The sequence below is a fragment of the Myodes glareolus genome, chromosome 24, assembly GCF_982192425.1.
Source record: "Myodes glareolus chromosome 24, mMyoGla1.1, whole genome shotgun sequence".
Lineage (NCBI taxonomy): Eukaryota > Metazoa > Chordata > Mammalia > Rodentia > Cricetidae > Myodes > Myodes glareolus.
This window is the reverse complement of record NC_142049.1, coordinates 22,933,596-22,952,050: the sequence shown is the minus strand read 5'-3', so window position 1 is coordinate 22,952,050 and position 18,455 is coordinate 22,933,596. Positions and strand designations below refer to the sequence as shown.

The window sequence follows — 18,455 nt, the reverse complement described above, 5'->3', positions numbered from 1 at the left end:
CTGTTTATAAACCTTGAGGTCGTGCTGGGCTTTCACAGTCTGCTAACACAGGTTGCGTTCGCGAACTTTCGCTCTGTCTGCCAAAGTTGGATAGCCCACTCGGTCTTGCTGGCTAAGTTTTCCCTGGCAGGGATACCCATTTCATCTGTTCAAATGCTGGCTCTCAAGCTGACGGGCAACAACCGCACAATCTTGCTGACTTTAGAATTCAGCTCCCAGTATGCATTTTTTTTTTGCCCTTGATGGTGTCATCCTGAAAAATAGATTGCTTTTTACAAAAACATAACCAGGGGACACTTGAAACCCCATGAGGATTTTTTTTCCTGGTCATTAGAAGAGCGCACAAAAGTGCGTAGCTCGTTGACGGAACCACAAAAATTACAGGGTTCCTTTAAAATAATTGGTACCTTGAAGAGAATAATAATACTTGGACATCTGGGCGGGTAATGTGCTTTTATTCTCATTTAAGTAAATACCTCTGGCGGGAGACGGTGTCGTATAAATAATCAATAGAGTTTTAAAGCAATTGCATTGCTGAGAGACTGGTTCACCCACACCTCTCCTGAGATTCGTGGTGACGTCTCCTGCAGATCCATCCCCGCTAGACATGGCAGGTCATTTTTGCCCTAGCACATAAGATTTGTGAGAGTGTGGCTTCCTTTGTCACCCATCGGTCATGGCAGCAGGGACAGTTTGCTATTTGGCCTTCAGAATACTGTCTGTTCGAATTGTATCCCTGGGGCTCATGCGTTGGGATTGTCACCTGATGGGCTTTTATTACATGACTGGACGTTGGAGGCTCTGGTTCATGATGGATCAACCCATGTGGATTCATACGTTGATGGTGTTGCTGGGGGTGATAGTGGTCATGGATGTGTCAGGAGGCGAGGCCTGGTTGGAGGAAAATGGGCCAATGGGAGAGCCCTGTTGAAGGGCGTACCCTGTCCTTGACCCCTACTCTCTCTGCTTCCCGTCCATCACGAGATGAGTAGCTTCCACCACCAAGATGAATGGCCTCACCATCGGCCTAGAAGCAACAGACAAGGATTCTGGTCTGCCACCTCCGAAACTGTCCACCAGAGTCATTAAGGAAGAGGCCTCCCTCTGGTGGTTATCATAGCGATGCTAAACTGATTGCTTAGGACCAGGTGACAGGGAAAGCTAGTGGCGACCCTTTAAGCTGAGGCAGGAAGGTCACGAGTTCAAGGCAGCCTGGGCTATGTAAGAAGCTCAAGGCCTGCTTACGGGTTTGACGTTGCTTCCATTTTTCTCTGCTGGAAGTATTTTGAGAAAAGAGCTCCCAAACTGCAGGAATCTCATTTCTTCTCTGGGACAGGGTTTGACGTTGCTTCCATTTTTCTCTGCTGGAAGTATTTTGAGAAAAGAGCTCCCAGACTGCAGGAATCTCGTTTCTTCTCTGGGATATGGCTGCCATTGGCAGCGTCTACGAACTCTGGACCTGGTTAAGGAACAGATGCTCCCCCCACTGCCCCATCCCAAGAGCCTGAGTTAAGAGTACACAAGAGGAAGCAAAACTCAAGGCAAGCAGGTGTCCTGTACCACTCTAACACACACACACACACACACACACACACACTGTCACTGTCCAAGACAGAAGACACCTGGCATGCAGTCTGAGACGCCTCCAAATGATCTTTCTTTAAGCTGAAGAGGTTGGAGAGAATTGATGCTGCGGCTGGACCGACTTAACCACTTTCTTGTGTCAATTTTCACTGTATTCTAGATCACGGTTAAATCAAGGAAAGGGTACTATGAATACTTGGCAGGAAAAAACAAACAAACCTCGCCACCCAAAAGGCAGATGGAGACTTCTACAATCGAACTTTTTCTACTTCCAAAGTTACTCGGGAGGGGTGGGAGAGGTTGTTGAGGGAAAGACTCCTCTTCTCAAAACGCTTTTCTATTTGTGTTCGCGTCTGTGAAATAGTATTTCTCTAAACATATTCCCATTTCTAACGCACGACTCGTCACGAGACATATGGGATGTGTTATTGGGCTGACAGGGAAAGATAAACCGTGGGTGAAGATGAGGCACAGCTGTGACGTGGGGAGGAACACACTGGACTTGGCATCACAAGGTCTGGGTTTTGCCTCTGCCCTGACATTTGCATTCCTGGGGACCTTGGGCAAGTTGCTCAACTATCCCAAGTCTCAGGCGCATTATAAACAGCAACCGGCTATGTCCCCTTGCGTGGGTAAGGTAATTCTATAGTTACCTACAGAATTATTTCTTGTAATAAGAGTTCACTAAGCCTTAAAACCCACCCAAAGTCAAGGTAGTCTTGGGGTCCTTACAGGGTGCCGTGGGTTCTCCCCGGTCCCCACACATGCAAAGGCCTAGCAGAACCTGGCACATCACGGACATTCTATCATGGCTCAAACGACGGTTTTCATCCGCTAAACGCAACTAATGTTGGCAGCCACTTTTCAGCACTTCCTCTGTTCCAGGCGGTCTGTTCTGAGTGGATTATATAACTGTATGAGTTCCCTTCATCCTCACATCCGAGGAAGCTGCGAGTACACCCCCATCTTTACCAGGGAAAACGATTGAGGTCTGGTCTTTCCAGACAGCACGATCTTAGCCAGGAATCTGTATTTCCTCTCTCATACAGAGGTTGAAGAAATGTTCACCATCTTAGATAAAAATAAGGATGAAAGCAATGGTGGGAAGAAGGTCACATGAGTACCCTTCGTTCTGAATGGGCCCTTTCTGCACTTCCTGTCAACTTGGAAGGTAACTTTGTCTTCGACGTTACCTTCATTATTCCACGTTTTGGATTTGTTGAATAACTCGATTGCCTGTTCCTCTTGCTAAATGTCCGTAGTATTTGTGCTTGGCACCGAGTGGTTCATTAATACAGACAGTGCAGCCATCTGCTGGTGAGGAGAGACACATACTCAACTCACTGTCTTCCCATACAGTTGTCACGTGGCGGATAAATGGTTTCCAGCCAGTTCTGTTCTCGGGAACTTACTGGAATTGAGGGAAGTCAAGGCTGTGTGGTCCACTCATCATTACAAGAACTGCATATTTTGTGTGCATAAGTACCCAAAAGCAGTTTTCAATTATTTAAGATGTGCTTATTTTTATTTTTAACTGCATAACTGTTTTTCTTTTGTGTATGGCTGTGCACCAGGTGCATGCCTGGTGCCTTAGATTCCCGAAGACTGTGTTGGATCCCCTGAAACTCGAGTTATGGATGGTGCTGGGAACTGAACCCTGGTCCTGTGCCAGAGACTCTTGACTATTGAGCCATCTCTCTAGCCCCTGCTTTTAATTTTATTCCATTGTGTTGGAGGACAGCTTGCAGGAGTCAGGTCTCTCCCATCATGTGGGTCCCAGGGATGGAACTCAGGCTGTCAGACTTGGCAGCAAGCACCTTTACCCACTGAGCCATCCCACTGGCCCCCAAAGGCCGCTTCAAAATGAGAGGAAGTTATTAAATGGCTTCAGGGTGTGGTTTCAGGTAGATCATTGCTGGAGAATTTCATGCTAACGGAGAAACATAAAAACATCACTTCTCAGATTACATTTCCTGCTTGCTCAGCAATATTTCCACGTGGGGAATGCAGAAATGTTACAGACGAGTCTCTCGAACTGTTCAAAAGTCAGATGGTGCTGGGCAAAGACAATTAGTTACAGAGACAACGTGAGTTCAACGCATCCCTGCTGCAGGGACTGGGGTACTTGAGGACCCATCTGCCATACCCCCAGAGGCAACCAGGCCCTGAGTCTTCAGGTGTCGGAGCTGAAGAGACCAAGATCGGACAGGCCATGATTGGACCACACAGCCAGAAGTAGACAGTCCTCATACCAGGTCGCTCTTCCTTGACGTTTACTGCGGTATATTTGAAAGGCCGAAACTTGAGACTGACAGTTAAGCAACTCACGAATGTTCCTGCAATTCCATGGGGCTTTGTAAGGAGTGGAATCTCCAGTTTTGTAGGCTGCATCTTAGGTGTTTTGGAGTCTTCGACAAATATCTCAAGAGAAAAATAGGGGCAGACACTTTGATTATGATATCCCAGTGGCATGTGGAAGGAAGGTCGTGGGGGAAATGCTGAAGGGAGACAGACACACGGCTGATCCAAGAGTTTGCTGAGGATCTGGGGAAGAGCGCTGGACCAAGACACGAAGATGGAACTATGGCCCTAGAAACTGCTAGATCACCAGGAGGAGTCCAGTGCAGCCTTGATTCAGGCTGGGGAAATAGAACCGAGAACACAAAGCGGAGCCTTGCTTCTGATCAGAGCAAGATAAAGCTTACACTGAGACATGGCTAGGAAGCAGCTGGTGCCATTCCTGAGGCATCGTGGCAGCAGTAGTCACACGGACCAATCTGAACTTCCTGAGGAGAAAAATAATAATAATTTTAAAGTGGGAATTGAAGCCCAGGAAGGTGGAAGGACGTAACTGTAAAAACTCCTGACATCCCTCATACGCACTGTTTTGCATCTCATTCTGTCTATATATATACACATACATATATTGGTTTTGGCTGGTGAGCTCAACTCTCTTCTGCTACATTGGAGGTTTCATAGTACAATGTAAATAGAAATAGAGTAGGAAACACCCACCGTGGAGGGAACAGTCAAAGACTGATAGTTTTGGGCAATATTTGTTTTATAGTAAAAAGACTAGTAAATAGAAAGGTGATCATCTTCTATTTAAAAAGAGATAGATTGATAGACAGACAGACAGACAGACAGATACATAGATAGATGGATGGATGGATGGACGGACGGACGGATGTATAAGCTGGACACAGGAAGAGTCACTTGACAGGACACTGAATATTTTTTAACATGAACCTATATTATTTTGTGTTCACTAAATATATTTGGTACTGAATTGAAGGAAACTGAAAGCTCAGGAATTTTTTTTCTTCCAGTAAGCTCTGTCTTGGAAATCATTTTTGCCTTTTCCTAGCACACTGAATACATCCATGCCAATATGGAGGGATAGAGTTGGTGAGGTTCCAAGAATACTCCACGCACATGCCGCAGGTCCACCCAGCTGGTCCGTGAGACTCTGAAGATCCTCTGACTATTGTAGAAGCAAACCGATAGGCATGAAGGCTGACCCATGGGTCTGTCTGATACAGTTTGTTCAAGAAATGAAATCTGGGTTTTTTCCTCTTTTACCGGGACCCATCAACATGGGCTGCGTCCGCACCAAGACCGTGAAGAAGGCGGCCCGGGTCATTATCGAGAAGTACTACACGCGCCTGGGCAATGACTTCCACACCAACAAGCGCGTGTGCGAGGAGATCGCCATCATCCCCAGCAAGAAACTCTGCAACAAGATAGCCGGCTATGTCACGCATCTGATGAAGAGGATTCAGAGAGGCCCTGTCAGGGGTATCTCTATTAAGCTGCAGGAGGAAGAGCGAGAAAGGAGGGATAATTACGTCCCTGAGGTCTCAGCCCTGGATCAGGAGATCATTGAGGTAGATCCAGACACCAAGGAGATTCTGGACTTCGGCAGTCTTTCCAACCTGCAGGTCACTCAGCCTACAGGGGGGATGAATTTCAAAACACCGCGTGGAGCCGTTTGAGTCTGTTCTGTCATTTTCAATAAACCTGAAAATAACTTTGAAAAAAAAAAGAAATGAAATCTGACAGAGGCTGTTTTAGACAACGTAAGGCCAGTGATGATGGCGAAAGCCAATGTGGAGAACAGCTGTGTGTTTGTAGCCGACAGTGTCGGGCTTTGCAGTCGGTGGTCCTGTTGAAAAGAAGCTACCGGCATCCGTCTTGCAAAGCCAGCTCTGTTGTCTCGTGACGGGAATGGGCCGCTGGGAACCCCGGAAACATCCCTCTCGGGGTGCTAGTATCTCTGTGTTGAGATTCCAGGTCCTCAACTGAGCTGCCTGAGAGAGACCAGGACGGCCCTGCTGCTCATCCCAGGGCATCTCAAGTCCCAATCGGAGTCCTCAGTTCTTAGAGTGAGACAGAAAACCCATGCATAAGCAAAAGGAATTTCTCTCCCGCGAGGAAAACGTATTACTAATCTGATAACACACATTTAGAGATGTTCAGAAGTGACTGGGATCTGCAAATATGTTTTTTCATACTTCCTCTTTCACATCTACATGTGGAAGTATCCCGGGTGAGATGATGCCCCAGTCTCTAAAGGGAGCTACTGGAAAATCAACATCGTATGTTCTTTTAGAAAAAGTAATATTTAAGCGGTGGAGAACGAAACTATTTAAATTACCAAGAAGTCATCCTCATAGTAACGGGAGGCCATCAAAACAAGAATAGCATGCACACCGAGAGAAAAGAGGCTAGAAAGAAGCTTGGAAGATTAAGTGGGCTAAACAATTTAAGGAGCATGTTTCGAGAGTCTCCAAAATCCACAATGGTGTGTGTGTGTGTGTGTATTTTGTTGGATCAAACCCAGAGTTCCGCAAGCACCAGACAACGACTGTACCACTGAACCCTACTCCCAAGCCTTGAAGAGAGGGTCTTAAGTGCCAGCAATGACAGCAAGCTTACAAATACTTTGGAAGCAAATTAATAGGGCAAGGGCAGAGTCCTCTCCTAGCCTGTTATGACAATGAACACAGAGAGGAAGTTCTATGGCGGCCTATCCTGTCACCTACCACAGAGAGGAGAACTGTCATAATGAAGGATGGCAGTGGTGGCCTCTTGGCCAAAGCGTACAGCTGTGTTTGTACTTGCACCTGCGTGCCTCGTACACACAGAGGGAGCATGCCTGTGTTGCGGTCCCTTTAATAGTCTCTCTCGTAGCGCGCGCACTGTTATTACTATTGCTCAGCACACGCTAAAGTATCAATTATCTGGATGAAGTACAACAGAGACCGCGAAGCTGGGCAATTTAATGGGAGAGAGGTAAACAAATCAAAAGGCATGGAAGAGACCTAGTGATGAATTGCATTACCTTCAGAATACCGTCCAACCAGGTTCCACTCAAAAGGTCATTTATAAGAGTTCCGTGGCTCCAGAGAAGGGGAACGGGATTTGCCAGAGATTAGAATGATCCTCAGAGACAGGAAACAAAAATAGAAAGAAAAAAAAAAAGGTACTTTTCTGGATGAAGAATTAAGAACACTGGGGAATCCCCCCCAGATTGATTGTGCACCCAGATTTAGCTGAAATGTACATAGAGTGTCTGAAAAAAGCAAGGGCAAATGGTTCCAGCCTGCAGAAGAGATGCAGGTCCTGTGGAGATAGCGAACGGTGCTTAACTCTTGGGTGAGCTCAAGACCGAGTAAGGAAAACCCAAATGAAGCTTTGCGGGCACGTGCCCGAATTAACGCATTTACAATAACATAATCCAAACGACGACAGGAGAACAGGCTCCGGAGCCCAAGCCATTTAGAGTCAAACAAGGGCATTCTGAGGGTCTCTGTAGGGTGCTTGTTAGTTAAAGGCTGTGCGGGCCTAGATATTCAGACACTGCTTAGTGTTTTATCAGAGATGGTCCAGGACGCCAAACCAACACCAAAGAACCAAAGTGTTCTTCCCAGGCTGTGATCCAGACCTGACAGTTTATGTCCTTCCACTGCAGAAAAAAAAATATCTCAAGGCTGTAGAAGGCTGAGCAACGTTTAATCACCCCGGAGAGTATCTTTCACAAGAGGCTGCCCTGCTTTGTTCCTTGAGGGCTTCAGTGTGGGAAGATAAAGGCAGGGAGGTGATAGGATCAGACTTGAAGGTCATGGGGAGCAAAAACCGTCTCATCAGCTCTGAGATGGCTAGACCAGGAGTAGCCCTTGAAGTATCAAGGAGGAATCGAGCAATTGGATGGGTCGATTTACTTGGAGCTGTCAAGTGAACCGATCCGGCTCTTCAAGGCGTGGTATAAGTGTAGTGTGTGTGTATGTGTTTGCATGTGCACATGTGAGTTTCTGAGATCAGACTCAGAGCCTTGCACACACACACACCCTACACCCCAAGGACAAACTCAGGTCCTCCTGTAGGCAAGGCAAACACTTTGCCATCTACCTCCCTGTCCCCTCCCTAGCTTTTTCAAAGCAGGGTGAGATCAGAGGACACTCAAGAAAATGTATCAGATTCCTAACTGAGAGGTAACAATGGATTGAGAGGCACTGGCCACACAACCCCATTTATGAGGTTGGCAAAAATCCCTGAGACCAGTATTGGATCATTGGCTTTATCTATACCCAGTGGTCTGTTTGTCCAAGGGAGAGGAATTCAAATTAAGATTAGAGCAGGCCAAATGAGGGATGCCATAGCTTGTCCTCGCTGGGACAAGTAATAGTGTGGCCAGAAAGAACCAAGGAAGACACAATGAAGACTCCATCAGCCCCTACAAAGCTCACCAGTTAAATTCAACTTCAGTGAAAACCAGATGGCATCCCTGCCAACTGTCTCAGCCCTAGCATGCATCCTCCCCACCTTCTCCTCTGGCTGTCCTGGAACTCTCTATGTCGACCAGGCTGGCCTCCGACTTCTGAGTGCTGGGATTAAAACCCTGCACCACCACGCCCAGCTTGAGTGAGTATTTCTGATCATTCAGCCAGTTTCCTTCTCTGTACAACACGGGTGATCATGAACCCATCTTAGCTTAAACTGTCTGAAAATGTCAATCAACACAGACAGCATAAGAACAAATCAGGGGGTTGGAGAGACAGCTCGGTGGTCAAGACCAGTGTACTGCACTTCCTGAGGACCTGTGTTCGGTCCCCAGCATACCCACATCAGGTGGCTCATAACTGCCTGTTACTCCAGTCCCAGAGACTCCAACATCTCTGACCTGGGCAGGCACCTACATTCACATGTATACACACACCCCCAATACGGACACACATGTGTGCACACAATCAAAAATAAAAATAATTTTAAAAAAAGAACAAATCAAAAGATTAGCCATGATCATTAGAAAGCAACCTTCAAGACACCCGAAAATTCACATCGTCTTTCTGATAGACACTCATCTCACTTCCCCGTCAGTCATTGCTCCCCAGCGTTTGTTTTCTCAGCAATCCAACCATAGCGTTGTGTTAGCTTTCCGTGGCAATAACAAAATAACCGAGCTTATTCACTTACAAAGAAAAAAAAAAAACCAGAGGTTTGTCCCGAGACAAAGGAATGCATACACTAGACACTAGAAAAGTAAGGAGTTTGGGAAGCTGTGATTTGAACCCAAATGCTGAAGAGAATGAGAGGTAACCGATACCAAGTCCCAGCAAGGTCTCTTCTTGTCGCAAGAAACTGAAAGCAGGCCACAAGAGCACTATGAGATGAGGCTGTGGAAGCTCACCAGCCTGAGCTCTCCCTCCATGCTGTGAGGCTTCCTGCAGGCTGTCCGGGTCTGGGGGAGAGGCCAGGCAGAAATGGACTACATTTGGAAGAAGCCGCTAACACTGCTCGAGGGTGGGGGTTGTCATGGTGACTTGCCAGGGGGTGTCTGTGCAAGCAGAGAGGAGTGGAAGTCCATCGTGAAGCACAGCACAGCCGACATGAGACGGTGTGCACAGAAAAAGAAAACAGGTTGTCTTGGCTCACAGTTTGAGGGTGTCCAGTTTGCGGCCAGGTGAGCCCATGGCTTTGGGCCTCTGGAGGGCCTACTGAGTGACAGTGGTGGGGAACATGTGGTATAGTCAGCAGCTTACTTCATGGCCAAGAAACAAAGGAAGCAAAGAGTCAGGGTCTCAGAATCTCTTCAAAGGCATGTCCCAAGGACGTAAGGACCACCATGCTCTACCTCCTAAAACTTTGCCTGTCTCCACACCACAGCAAGAATTGTCTTATTTCTTTATCCCCTGAGATAGCCCAGTCTGTCCTGAGCAAGCACATTTACTGGCTGATCCCAGCCGAGGAGTTAGTAGCAACTGTTAGCTGCTGAGAGGAGAGAGAGAGTTCCCTCTAAGGGTCTACCCCCTGGTAAGCTGACTAGTGGAAGAGCGCCTGTCCAAGAATATCTACATTTTGGACAACACCAATTAGTCTTGAAAGACACAAATTTGGATAGGTAAAGAAAGGGGTGGGCGGGGGGGTGAATATGATCAAAGCGGGCAGGAAACACCAAATTCAAGGAGCTGAGAACAAACAAACAAACAAACAAACAAACCACAACCAAACAAAAACCCTTGGGTCTCAGGCTGAAGGGCTTTCTCCGTGGTTAAGAATGCTTATTGCTCTCACAGGCTCAGCGCTATGTTCCTGGCACCCATGTAGGGAGGTTCACAATTTCTTGTAGCTCCAACTCCAGGACATCTGACATCCTCTTCTTCATCCTGTGTCAGCACCAGCGCACATGTACACACTCACAGATACATACATAAACATGAATAATTTTTTAAATTTGAGTCCCCCTCTCAAGACAGCATCCATCCCTAGCAGAGATGCTGGGGGAATCCCAGGGCCTGGTACCCCTCCCAAATTATATTCAGTTGTGGTCTTAAGTGACAATAATAGCCTGGCCCTTTCACAGGGAGAAACAGGTGTTGAGATGAAAATTCCTGCTGCCACTGGACCAAGGGCAGGGCTAGAGAGGCGCCCCTTCCCTGGGCTGCTGGGAATGCTTAGGGAATCTCTGGTTATACAAAGGTTTAGAAATCTGAAAGGCAGATTCCAGCCAATTATATGTAATTCTGGACCTAAGGAGTGGAAAGGCCACGGTGAGTGTCTGGGCAGTCAGTCTGTCAGGGCTGCTCCTGGGGCAAGCCTTGCTGCTGTGATTCTCCACAGTTGTTGGGTTTGGCAGAGCAGCCTTGAAAGGAAAACTTTTGAGCCCTGGATTTGAGACGGTGAACTCTCCCTAGAGAATTCTACACCGCACTTGGAAGCTTCGGTTCAAGGGAACAATAAGTAGGCAGAGCCTGTTCTGTCTGAGACATAAAAATATTTGCCAGGAATCCCCCGGGGTCGCCCGACTGGAACGGACAAACGGCTGCTGCCAAGGGCTTTTTGACCAAAGGAACCTGCAGCCTCTGGCCTCACAGGTGACTGAGGAATTAGTTCCCCTTCACCTGCTTCAGGAAGGCCAGATTCTGAAGCTGTACTGTCTTTCTGCCTGTCTGAGGCACCATGTGACTTCGGGGCATAAAACCGCCCCCCCCCCTCCAGTCTCTTTCCCCTTAGTCTCCCCTCCCACCGCCGAGTTCTCAGTGCAGACATAGCCTGCAGCTTGTGTGGCCTGTAATGAGACTGTGATAGCTCTTAGGAGAAATTGGATCAAAATCCAGAATCCCCGCCCCCCCCCCCCCCGAGCCAGATGGGCAGGCTTGGGGTGTGGGGTGGGCCGGAGGAATCCATTTGACTAAAAACACTTGCACTGGCTTATTTGTGTCACCCAGAAGATGTTCCTCAGGGGAAGTTGCCAGTCTCCTAAATACCACAAAGGCCGAAGAGCTAGGGAACCTTAGAGAGAAGACATTTTTCTCCTGGAAAAATAAGTGACTGAGTCAAGGGCTATCACCACCCTGAGGCTCTCCCAAGATGGGACTTGGGAGTATAGCCTCTGCTTCAACACCAGAGGGCTCGGCCTGCGCGCCCCAGGGACCACAGTATCTCTATCTCACTAGGTTGGTAGCTGTGTCCCGGGAGGCAGCTTTGGGCCCGCAAGATCTCAGTTCATGAGAGAGGTCTCTGTTGCGAACAGGGCCAGGTTCTCGCGAAGCAACCGGGGGCTTAGAGATGGTGCGGGAGGGGTCCCCAGCGGAGACCAGATGCGTGGCCCAGGTCCGAGGCGGGCGTGATCCTTGAGGTGCAACTGTGGCCCAGAGCCTGACAACTCTGGGCCTTTCGGTCTTCTGCGCCGGCGAGACATCTGAAGGGGGGTAAAACGAGCCGAGGGGTGTCGGTGGCGGCTTTGGAGCGGTAGTCTGGTTGCAAAGGGAGGCTGGAGTTTGTCTCTAAGCTCTTTCAGTTTGGATGAGATGTTGATGAGGGAGAATTGAAACTCTCTGAGATCCCCGTGCCTTGAGCGCCTTAGCCACCCGGGGGAGTGGGGAGTGGCAGTTAGATGGGAGCCCGGGGCGCGCACTGCACTAGCGGGCCCCTGGTTCCCCAGGTCCCCTTGGCCACCGGCCGAGCAGCCTGGGCTGGCGATCCTCCCTCTCACCCTCCCTCCCGCCAGGATGAAACCTGAGCTCGGGAGGGCGGGGCTCACGGCGGCGGGGCGCGGGGCGGCTGCGACATTGGCGGGGAAGCGAATGATGGATGGCGAGGGCGGGGCCGGGCAGCGGGGTTGGGGGTGGGGGACACCGGGCGCCCGTGGCGGAGGTGGACCGGGCCTCCCGGCTCGCTGCTCCCGCCGGCCGAGTAAGGCTGCCTCTTCTCCGCAGCGTGATTGATTTTTTTTTTCCTTCTTTTTCTTCTAAACTTCTTCCAGGGAGAGGCTAGTGGTAACAGGCCGAGCTGGATGGATGGGTATGGGGAGAGGGGCAGGACGTTCAGCCCTGGGATTGTGGCCGACCCTCGCCGTCCTTCTCTGCAGCTTCCCCGCAGGTAAGACACAGCCGGCCGGGTCCCCGCTCCTGGACCTTCCTGCGCGAGTTGGGGTCCCCGATTCTCCAGCCCCCTGGGGACCCAGATTCCCATCGCCACGGGTCTTTGTCCCATGCCCTGCACAGGGAGCGGTGGATGTCCGAGGAGACCTCGAGGTGAGGGAACTCCTGCCCGAGCTCCGAAGAACTGGAGCGAATCGGGGAGATCTGCAGAGCTGGGGATGCTTCTCTGCCCCCCTCCCTTCTTCCGAGAAAACGGGTGCCCTGGACGCCTTTTGGGTGCTCCAAAGGAGAGGAGAAGGGGAGGCTCGGACTCCGCACCAGGGGCACTTTCTCCAGCTCCTCGCCCACCAGTTTGCAAACCTGTTGGTTGCCCAGGGGTGGAGCTGGGGGCGCTGGGGAGGTCCCAGACTAGTCCCCGACCGCCCCGTCCCGCCCCCACGCTGGCCCACGCGGGAAAGCCCACGGACACAGGCTCAGACGCGTTAATTCCTGTTTGATAACATTCTGCGTCGCCCCCCCCCCGTTTGTTTTTATTGTGCCAGAAAGCGAGAGAATTTCAGAATTAAAGCTGAAAAAGCCCATCTGTTTCCAATGAATCCCCCATAGTTTTTCACAATGTTTTTGGCAGATCGCTGCTTTCAAATTCCTCCGAGCCCGGACCTCTTGTTTTTGTTGGGGGAAGGGAGACCAAGTCCACAGAGAAGCGTTTGTTCCTTTCCAAACGCTCCGGTTTCTTTACTTTTTTCCCCATTAGGGGGGAGGGGAAATGAACGAAGCTTAAATCCCCGGTCTGTTTTCTTTATAATGTTTCGTAAAATTTTATTTCATTTTTTATTTCATGCTACTCAGAGTCTGAAAAGGCCAGTTAAACGCTTTCCGCACGTTTTTCTCTTTTTAAAATACAACTAAACAGTGTCACCACCAAATGGTCCTCCTTGTAAGGCGGGATCTCCCAGGCTTTTCCATTGTGTCGTGGGGTTCAGAGGTGTCTTTGAGCAAAAGATTCCAGCCTGTTTCGGAGCGCGGCCAGCTGTGGTTCTGCTGCCTCTGCGCAGCTGAGATTTGCAAGAAAGGACGTGAGTTAGGACTGGGACTGGCTTGTTTTGATTTCCTTTCCAGCCAACTGGGTTTCAAGGAACTGACAGAACAGGGCAGTCAGTCCAGGCTAGGCCTGGCTGCAAGTTGGCATTCCCGGGGGCACACAACATGGACAGCAAACGCTATGGGGTAAGGGTGAGTTTGCTCCCTTGTCTCAGCTGAGCTACAAGGCCCCCCAGTACCCACTTAGCCAAAACGTCCCAGCTCCCTCAGCGACTACCACCAGACCCTTTTTCTGAAACTCCCAAAGAGATAGATCCCTGCCCAGGACCAGAACGGGGGGAGGGGTGTCAGTATGCCCTAACAACCCTCATACCCCAGACACCCTGAAATATCAAAACCCCCACAGTGGTTTCCAGCAGGGGAGATAACGTCCCCCCGCTGCCATGTTCTTGAAACCCAAGTTTCTTCAGCTGAAAATCAGTGGTTCTCAACCTTCCTTAGGCTGCTCCCTTTAATACAGTTCCTCATTTTGTGGTGACCCCCTCAACCATAAAATTCTTTTTGTTACTACTTCATAACTTGTAAGCTTGCTACTGTTATGAATCGTAATGTAAATAATCAGTTTTCTGATGCTCTTAGGAGACCCCTGTGAAAGGTCATTTGATCCCCAGGGGTCGCGCCCCACAGGTTGAGAACTGCAGATCTACCTATTCTGTTTGAAAGACTGATCTTATTTGTTCCCAAGAATTGAATTTTTTAAAAAAAATGATTTAATTAAAATTTTAAAAAGTAAAAACCACCGTCAGAAAAAGACTCTCAGAGATGTGGCAGCAGGCTGTTGGCGTTCATCTTGGTTTGGTTGGGATAAAGATCCAGCCCTTTGGAAGTTTTATCAGATGGGTTGATAAATGGCTTTTGTCCCTTGGCTGCCGTGGGGGGGGGGATGTGATCTCAGCTCTGAGCTGAAATTGAGAAGGGGGGCTCCCGGGGCTCTTAGAACAACACCCTCTTGCTCTTAAAGCCATAGCACTTCTTAGCTTCTGGGGCTGGAAGGTGAGGAGAGGAAGGGCCTGCAGAAGTTCTCCAGAGTAGGAAGGAGCTGCATGGGCTGGGTGGGGTTAGGGCTTGTATGTGTGTGTGTGTGGGGGGGGGGGGTTGATGTTTCTCCATTTATTTATTTATTTGTCTTAAAAACTTTTTTGTTTTAAACTATCTGCAGCATAGTCCGAGGCACACTGGTGGGTTATGTAATTCACAACTCAAATTCCGCCACTTTCGTGTCCAAGAACCCCATTTTCTTTTTGGCTTCGGGGCTGGTAACTAGACCCTGGCAGATGGCGCTGATAGCTGGGTTGTGTCATGCCAACTGGCTAAGGTTTCCCCTGCTGGAGCCCTCTGACAGTTGCGCGTAGTCAAAACGGCCCACCGCTGTGAAAACTGAGCTGCTACTAGCCAAGGACCAAATAAACCGAGGGCCTCAGGAATGTGAGTGCGCTGGAATCCTCGTGGGGCAAAGAGACAGTTTCCTCCGTAGGGGAAGATGTGTGATTTCCACCGCGGAGATGCACTGTCCCCAGTCTCTGACGCAGCGGTCCAGCGAACAGGATGCCCCAGAGTGAAGGTTATAGTTCTGATGCGCAGTGGGTGGACATTAGGGACAGAAAGGCAAGCCGGGGTCTCGCCCACCAGAGACAGGTGGAGGGAGCTGGCCGAGCAGCCTTGCGAAAGCATGACTTTGTTCAGGGCTCGCCTGCGCGAATGGCTGCCAGCAGTGAGCAGGAGCGCAAATTAAATTGGACATAGTTGTGTGGAGAAAGATGCCTTCACTCTGCCAGACTGAGAGTGTTTGTGTGTTTGGAGTGTTTACGTGGACTCGCTTAACGTGGATGGCCGACTTCCCGAGCCCTTGTTCAGTGACAGCTTTCAGAGCCCTCAGCCTGATCCGAGAAGAGAAAGCTGGAGGGGTGTCTGAATACTGTTCTAGGGTAGAAGATGGGACAAAGTGACTGCATCCCCAAGCCGGATGGGGGTAGGCCGGAAAAAACTTCTTAGAATAGGTTTCCTCAAATAGCATCCTCTTTGGAACACAGCAAAATAGATACATTTTAAGCTGTGCGCCCATTGTGACTTTCACAAACAGACTTCTGAAAGAAACCCATCCAAAGCATGGTGTGTGAGTGTTGACATGTTTCTTGTAGCTGTGTTCTAGCGGGGTTCTCAGAGTGTGGGCCACGGACCAGCAGCATCAGCCTCCCCCAGGAACCTGGGCACTGCAGGTCTAGTGAAGCAGATGCTGCGATGCAGGCCCTCCAAGGGATTCTGATGCTCGCTTCTCAGGAGGGTGCAAGCCTCTCTCTTCCTTGTTTCCCTCCCTGATAGTTGTATTTGATTTTTAAATTTTCACTTATTTTTATTTATGTGTATGCGTCTGCATGCCTGCATGTGCAACCACCTGTATGTAGAGGCCAGAAGGAAAGATGGGAGTCCCAGGATCTGCAGTTACTTGTTTTTATGAGCTGTGCTGTGTAGGTGATGGGAACCGAACCCTGGTCCTCTACAAGAACAAGGGGAGCAGCCCTTCCCTGCTCCGCCAGCTCTTCAGCCCCCTCCCTTATGCTTTTGAACTGTCCCTGTTGTAGAAGTGTTCCTCTTCAAGTGGGGACCCTGAGACTTAGGGAAACTAAGGTTCTCTGAAGGACCTAAATATATCTGCGCGGCTATAGAGATGAGGATATTTTTAACTGAACTGCTGCGTGAGAAGGCGTCACGGAGGAAGCCCGCTCCCCGTATTCAGCTGTGACTCTCAGTTAGACCCTGTGTCCCAAACGGAGAGTGTATGAGCCCCTATCAGTTGCTATAACAATACCATCAACTTGGAGGGCTACAAATAACAGACGTTTTGATTATAGCTGTGGAGGCCAGACAATCAAGGACCAAGGAACCAGCCACTGTGGTCTCCAGCGAGAGGCCCTTTCTAGTCCGTTTGTCCTGTGCGTTATTACCCGCACCCCTCCCCCACGAGGCAGAAGGGAAGGAAAGCTGACTCTCTAGGGTCCTTTACATAAGGGCACTTTCTTGAGGGCTTTACTCCCATGACATAATCACTTCCTAAAGTCCTGGATCCTATTTCTAATACCATCCCTTTGAGGATTAGGTTTTAGCATGTGAATTTGAGGGGAGGGTGGTCGGGGGTGCTGCAGAAGAGGAAAGAAAATGATGTTCAGTTACAAGAGGCAGTGACTAGCAGCCAGGATATGACGGGGCAGACAGACTTTTGACTTCCTGGGAGAATTCAGATATCAACTCCTAGAGTTCCCACAGCCCCTGAGGCCATGAGGGCACCCTGGAGAAAAGGGGGAAGGCTCTCTGGTGTTCTGGTGGAAGGAGAGCCTCTGCAAGGTTGTCACCCTGGTGCCCAAAGGGAGGGGATTTCGGGAAAGTGGAAGGGTAGGAGAGGTAACCCAAGGGCATAAAGTAAGACTTGAGCTGGGGAGAGGAGACTCTGGGGTCCTGCAGAAGTTCCCTCTAAAGATCTTGCCTTTGGTGGCCTGTGTAAGGTCTGTACCCTGCTCTCTCCGCCCTCAGGTTTGCATTGAGTACCAGTTAGTGCTGAACTATTTTGGTACCGCGCTAAGATGCACCCTGAAGACCTGTCGTCCCGTCCCCGTCCCCCCTCCCCCCCCCCCCGCACCAAAGTGGCCTACTCACACCAGTTTGCCCAAGACTTGCTTAGTTTAAAATTCAAAGTCAAGACTCCCCAAATGTCTCCTGGGTCCCAGGCACACCAGGATGTGGCCTCCCCAAGTTGCATCCCCTCCCCAGCTGTGTCAGGGACCCCACTACCCCGAGGCATGAAGTCTTTCCTGCAAAATGGTCTCCATGTAGGCCAATCACCTAGAACTGGGAGTCCTTCCTCTGCCTTTTTTTCTGTTGTCACCTTGCTGCAGCCACAGCATGAAGAACAACCCCAGGCGCTGCCTCAGTTCCCCACTCCAGTCCCGCGCAGAATGGACCACACTAAGAATCTTGTAGTTCTCCCGGCAGCATCCAGGAGGGGCGTCTCTGGTCAGTCCTACACTCTCACCAAGCCCCCTTTCCAAAAGATCCAGCGTATCCCAGCCCCATATCACACCCCCATTCCCCCGGGATGCTCTATGCCTTGACCCGCACCACCCAGTTCCAAGTTGAACACTCACCTCCCTGCCCAAAGTCCAAACTCAGTGCATCCCGCCGTGGTCCAGTCTGACTTTTGGGTGCCCGTGCTGCATGGGGCTGTGCGTCCCCCTGGCTTTATGGACTCGGAGGTCTTGGAGTTTTGCCTTCTCCATCTCCTCTTCTGTATGGTAAAGGTGGGAGCCATTTCCTGCCTTCTCTTCCTCTCCTCCCCCACTCTCCCAAGTTCTTCCTGCATAGCCCTGGAAGCTACAAGACCCACAGGTTTGTGTGTGTGTGTGTGTGTGTGTGTTACTTTTAATTCTAGCTTTTGCTCAAAGGACAAAGACCACAGGACTTTCCCCCCCAGACACCCCACATTTTCCCAAATATTGTTTCTGATTATACAAGCAATAGGCATTTTTTTAAAAAAAAAAATAATAATCCAAAGACCAAAAGGGATTCTGGCCTCTCACAGACAATTCCTAATTAACATTTAACAGCATCCTTCAAGACATAATACCTTCATAATTCCCTCTCCCAGATAGGGTTGTCTGGAGGAGGAAATAATTTTAAGAGTTCTTCTGTGGCTCGCATGGCCACAGAGTACCAGGAGCCTCCAATAGCTGCTTTGGTCCTCCGGAGCCATCACTCCTGATGAGGAGGAGAGCTTGCCTGGTGTTACACATGCAGCTACCAAGCCGAACCCAATAGTGATGCCAGACTCCTGCCCTTTCCAAATTTTGGATAAACACAGTTGTTAAAATTTGCTGTGTAGACCGTTAAAGTCTGCCG

General features: G+C 49.6%; 1 protein-coding gene and 1 pseudogene across 2 annotated transcripts in view; both read left to right on the top strand.

Annotated features, from left to right (window-relative positions):
• Window positions 1-18,455, top strand: part of Rgma (repulsive guidance molecule BMP co-receptor a) — a 46,655-nt gene that overhangs the window by 6,825 nt on the left and 21,375 nt on the right. For both annotated transcript variants that reach the window (XM_048434827.3, XM_085682631.2), the window contains exon 2: window positions 12,350-12,465. In XM_048434827.3, coding sequence (XP_048290784.1) covers window positions 12,384-12,465 — 82 coding nt within the window. In that variant the 5' untranslated portion in view covers window positions 12,350-12,383. The remainder of the gene's footprint in view (window positions 1-12,349; window positions 12,466-18,455) is intronic.
• LOC125400715 (small ribosomal subunit protein eS17 pseudogene) lies at window positions 5,142-5,594 on the top strand (annotated as a pseudogene).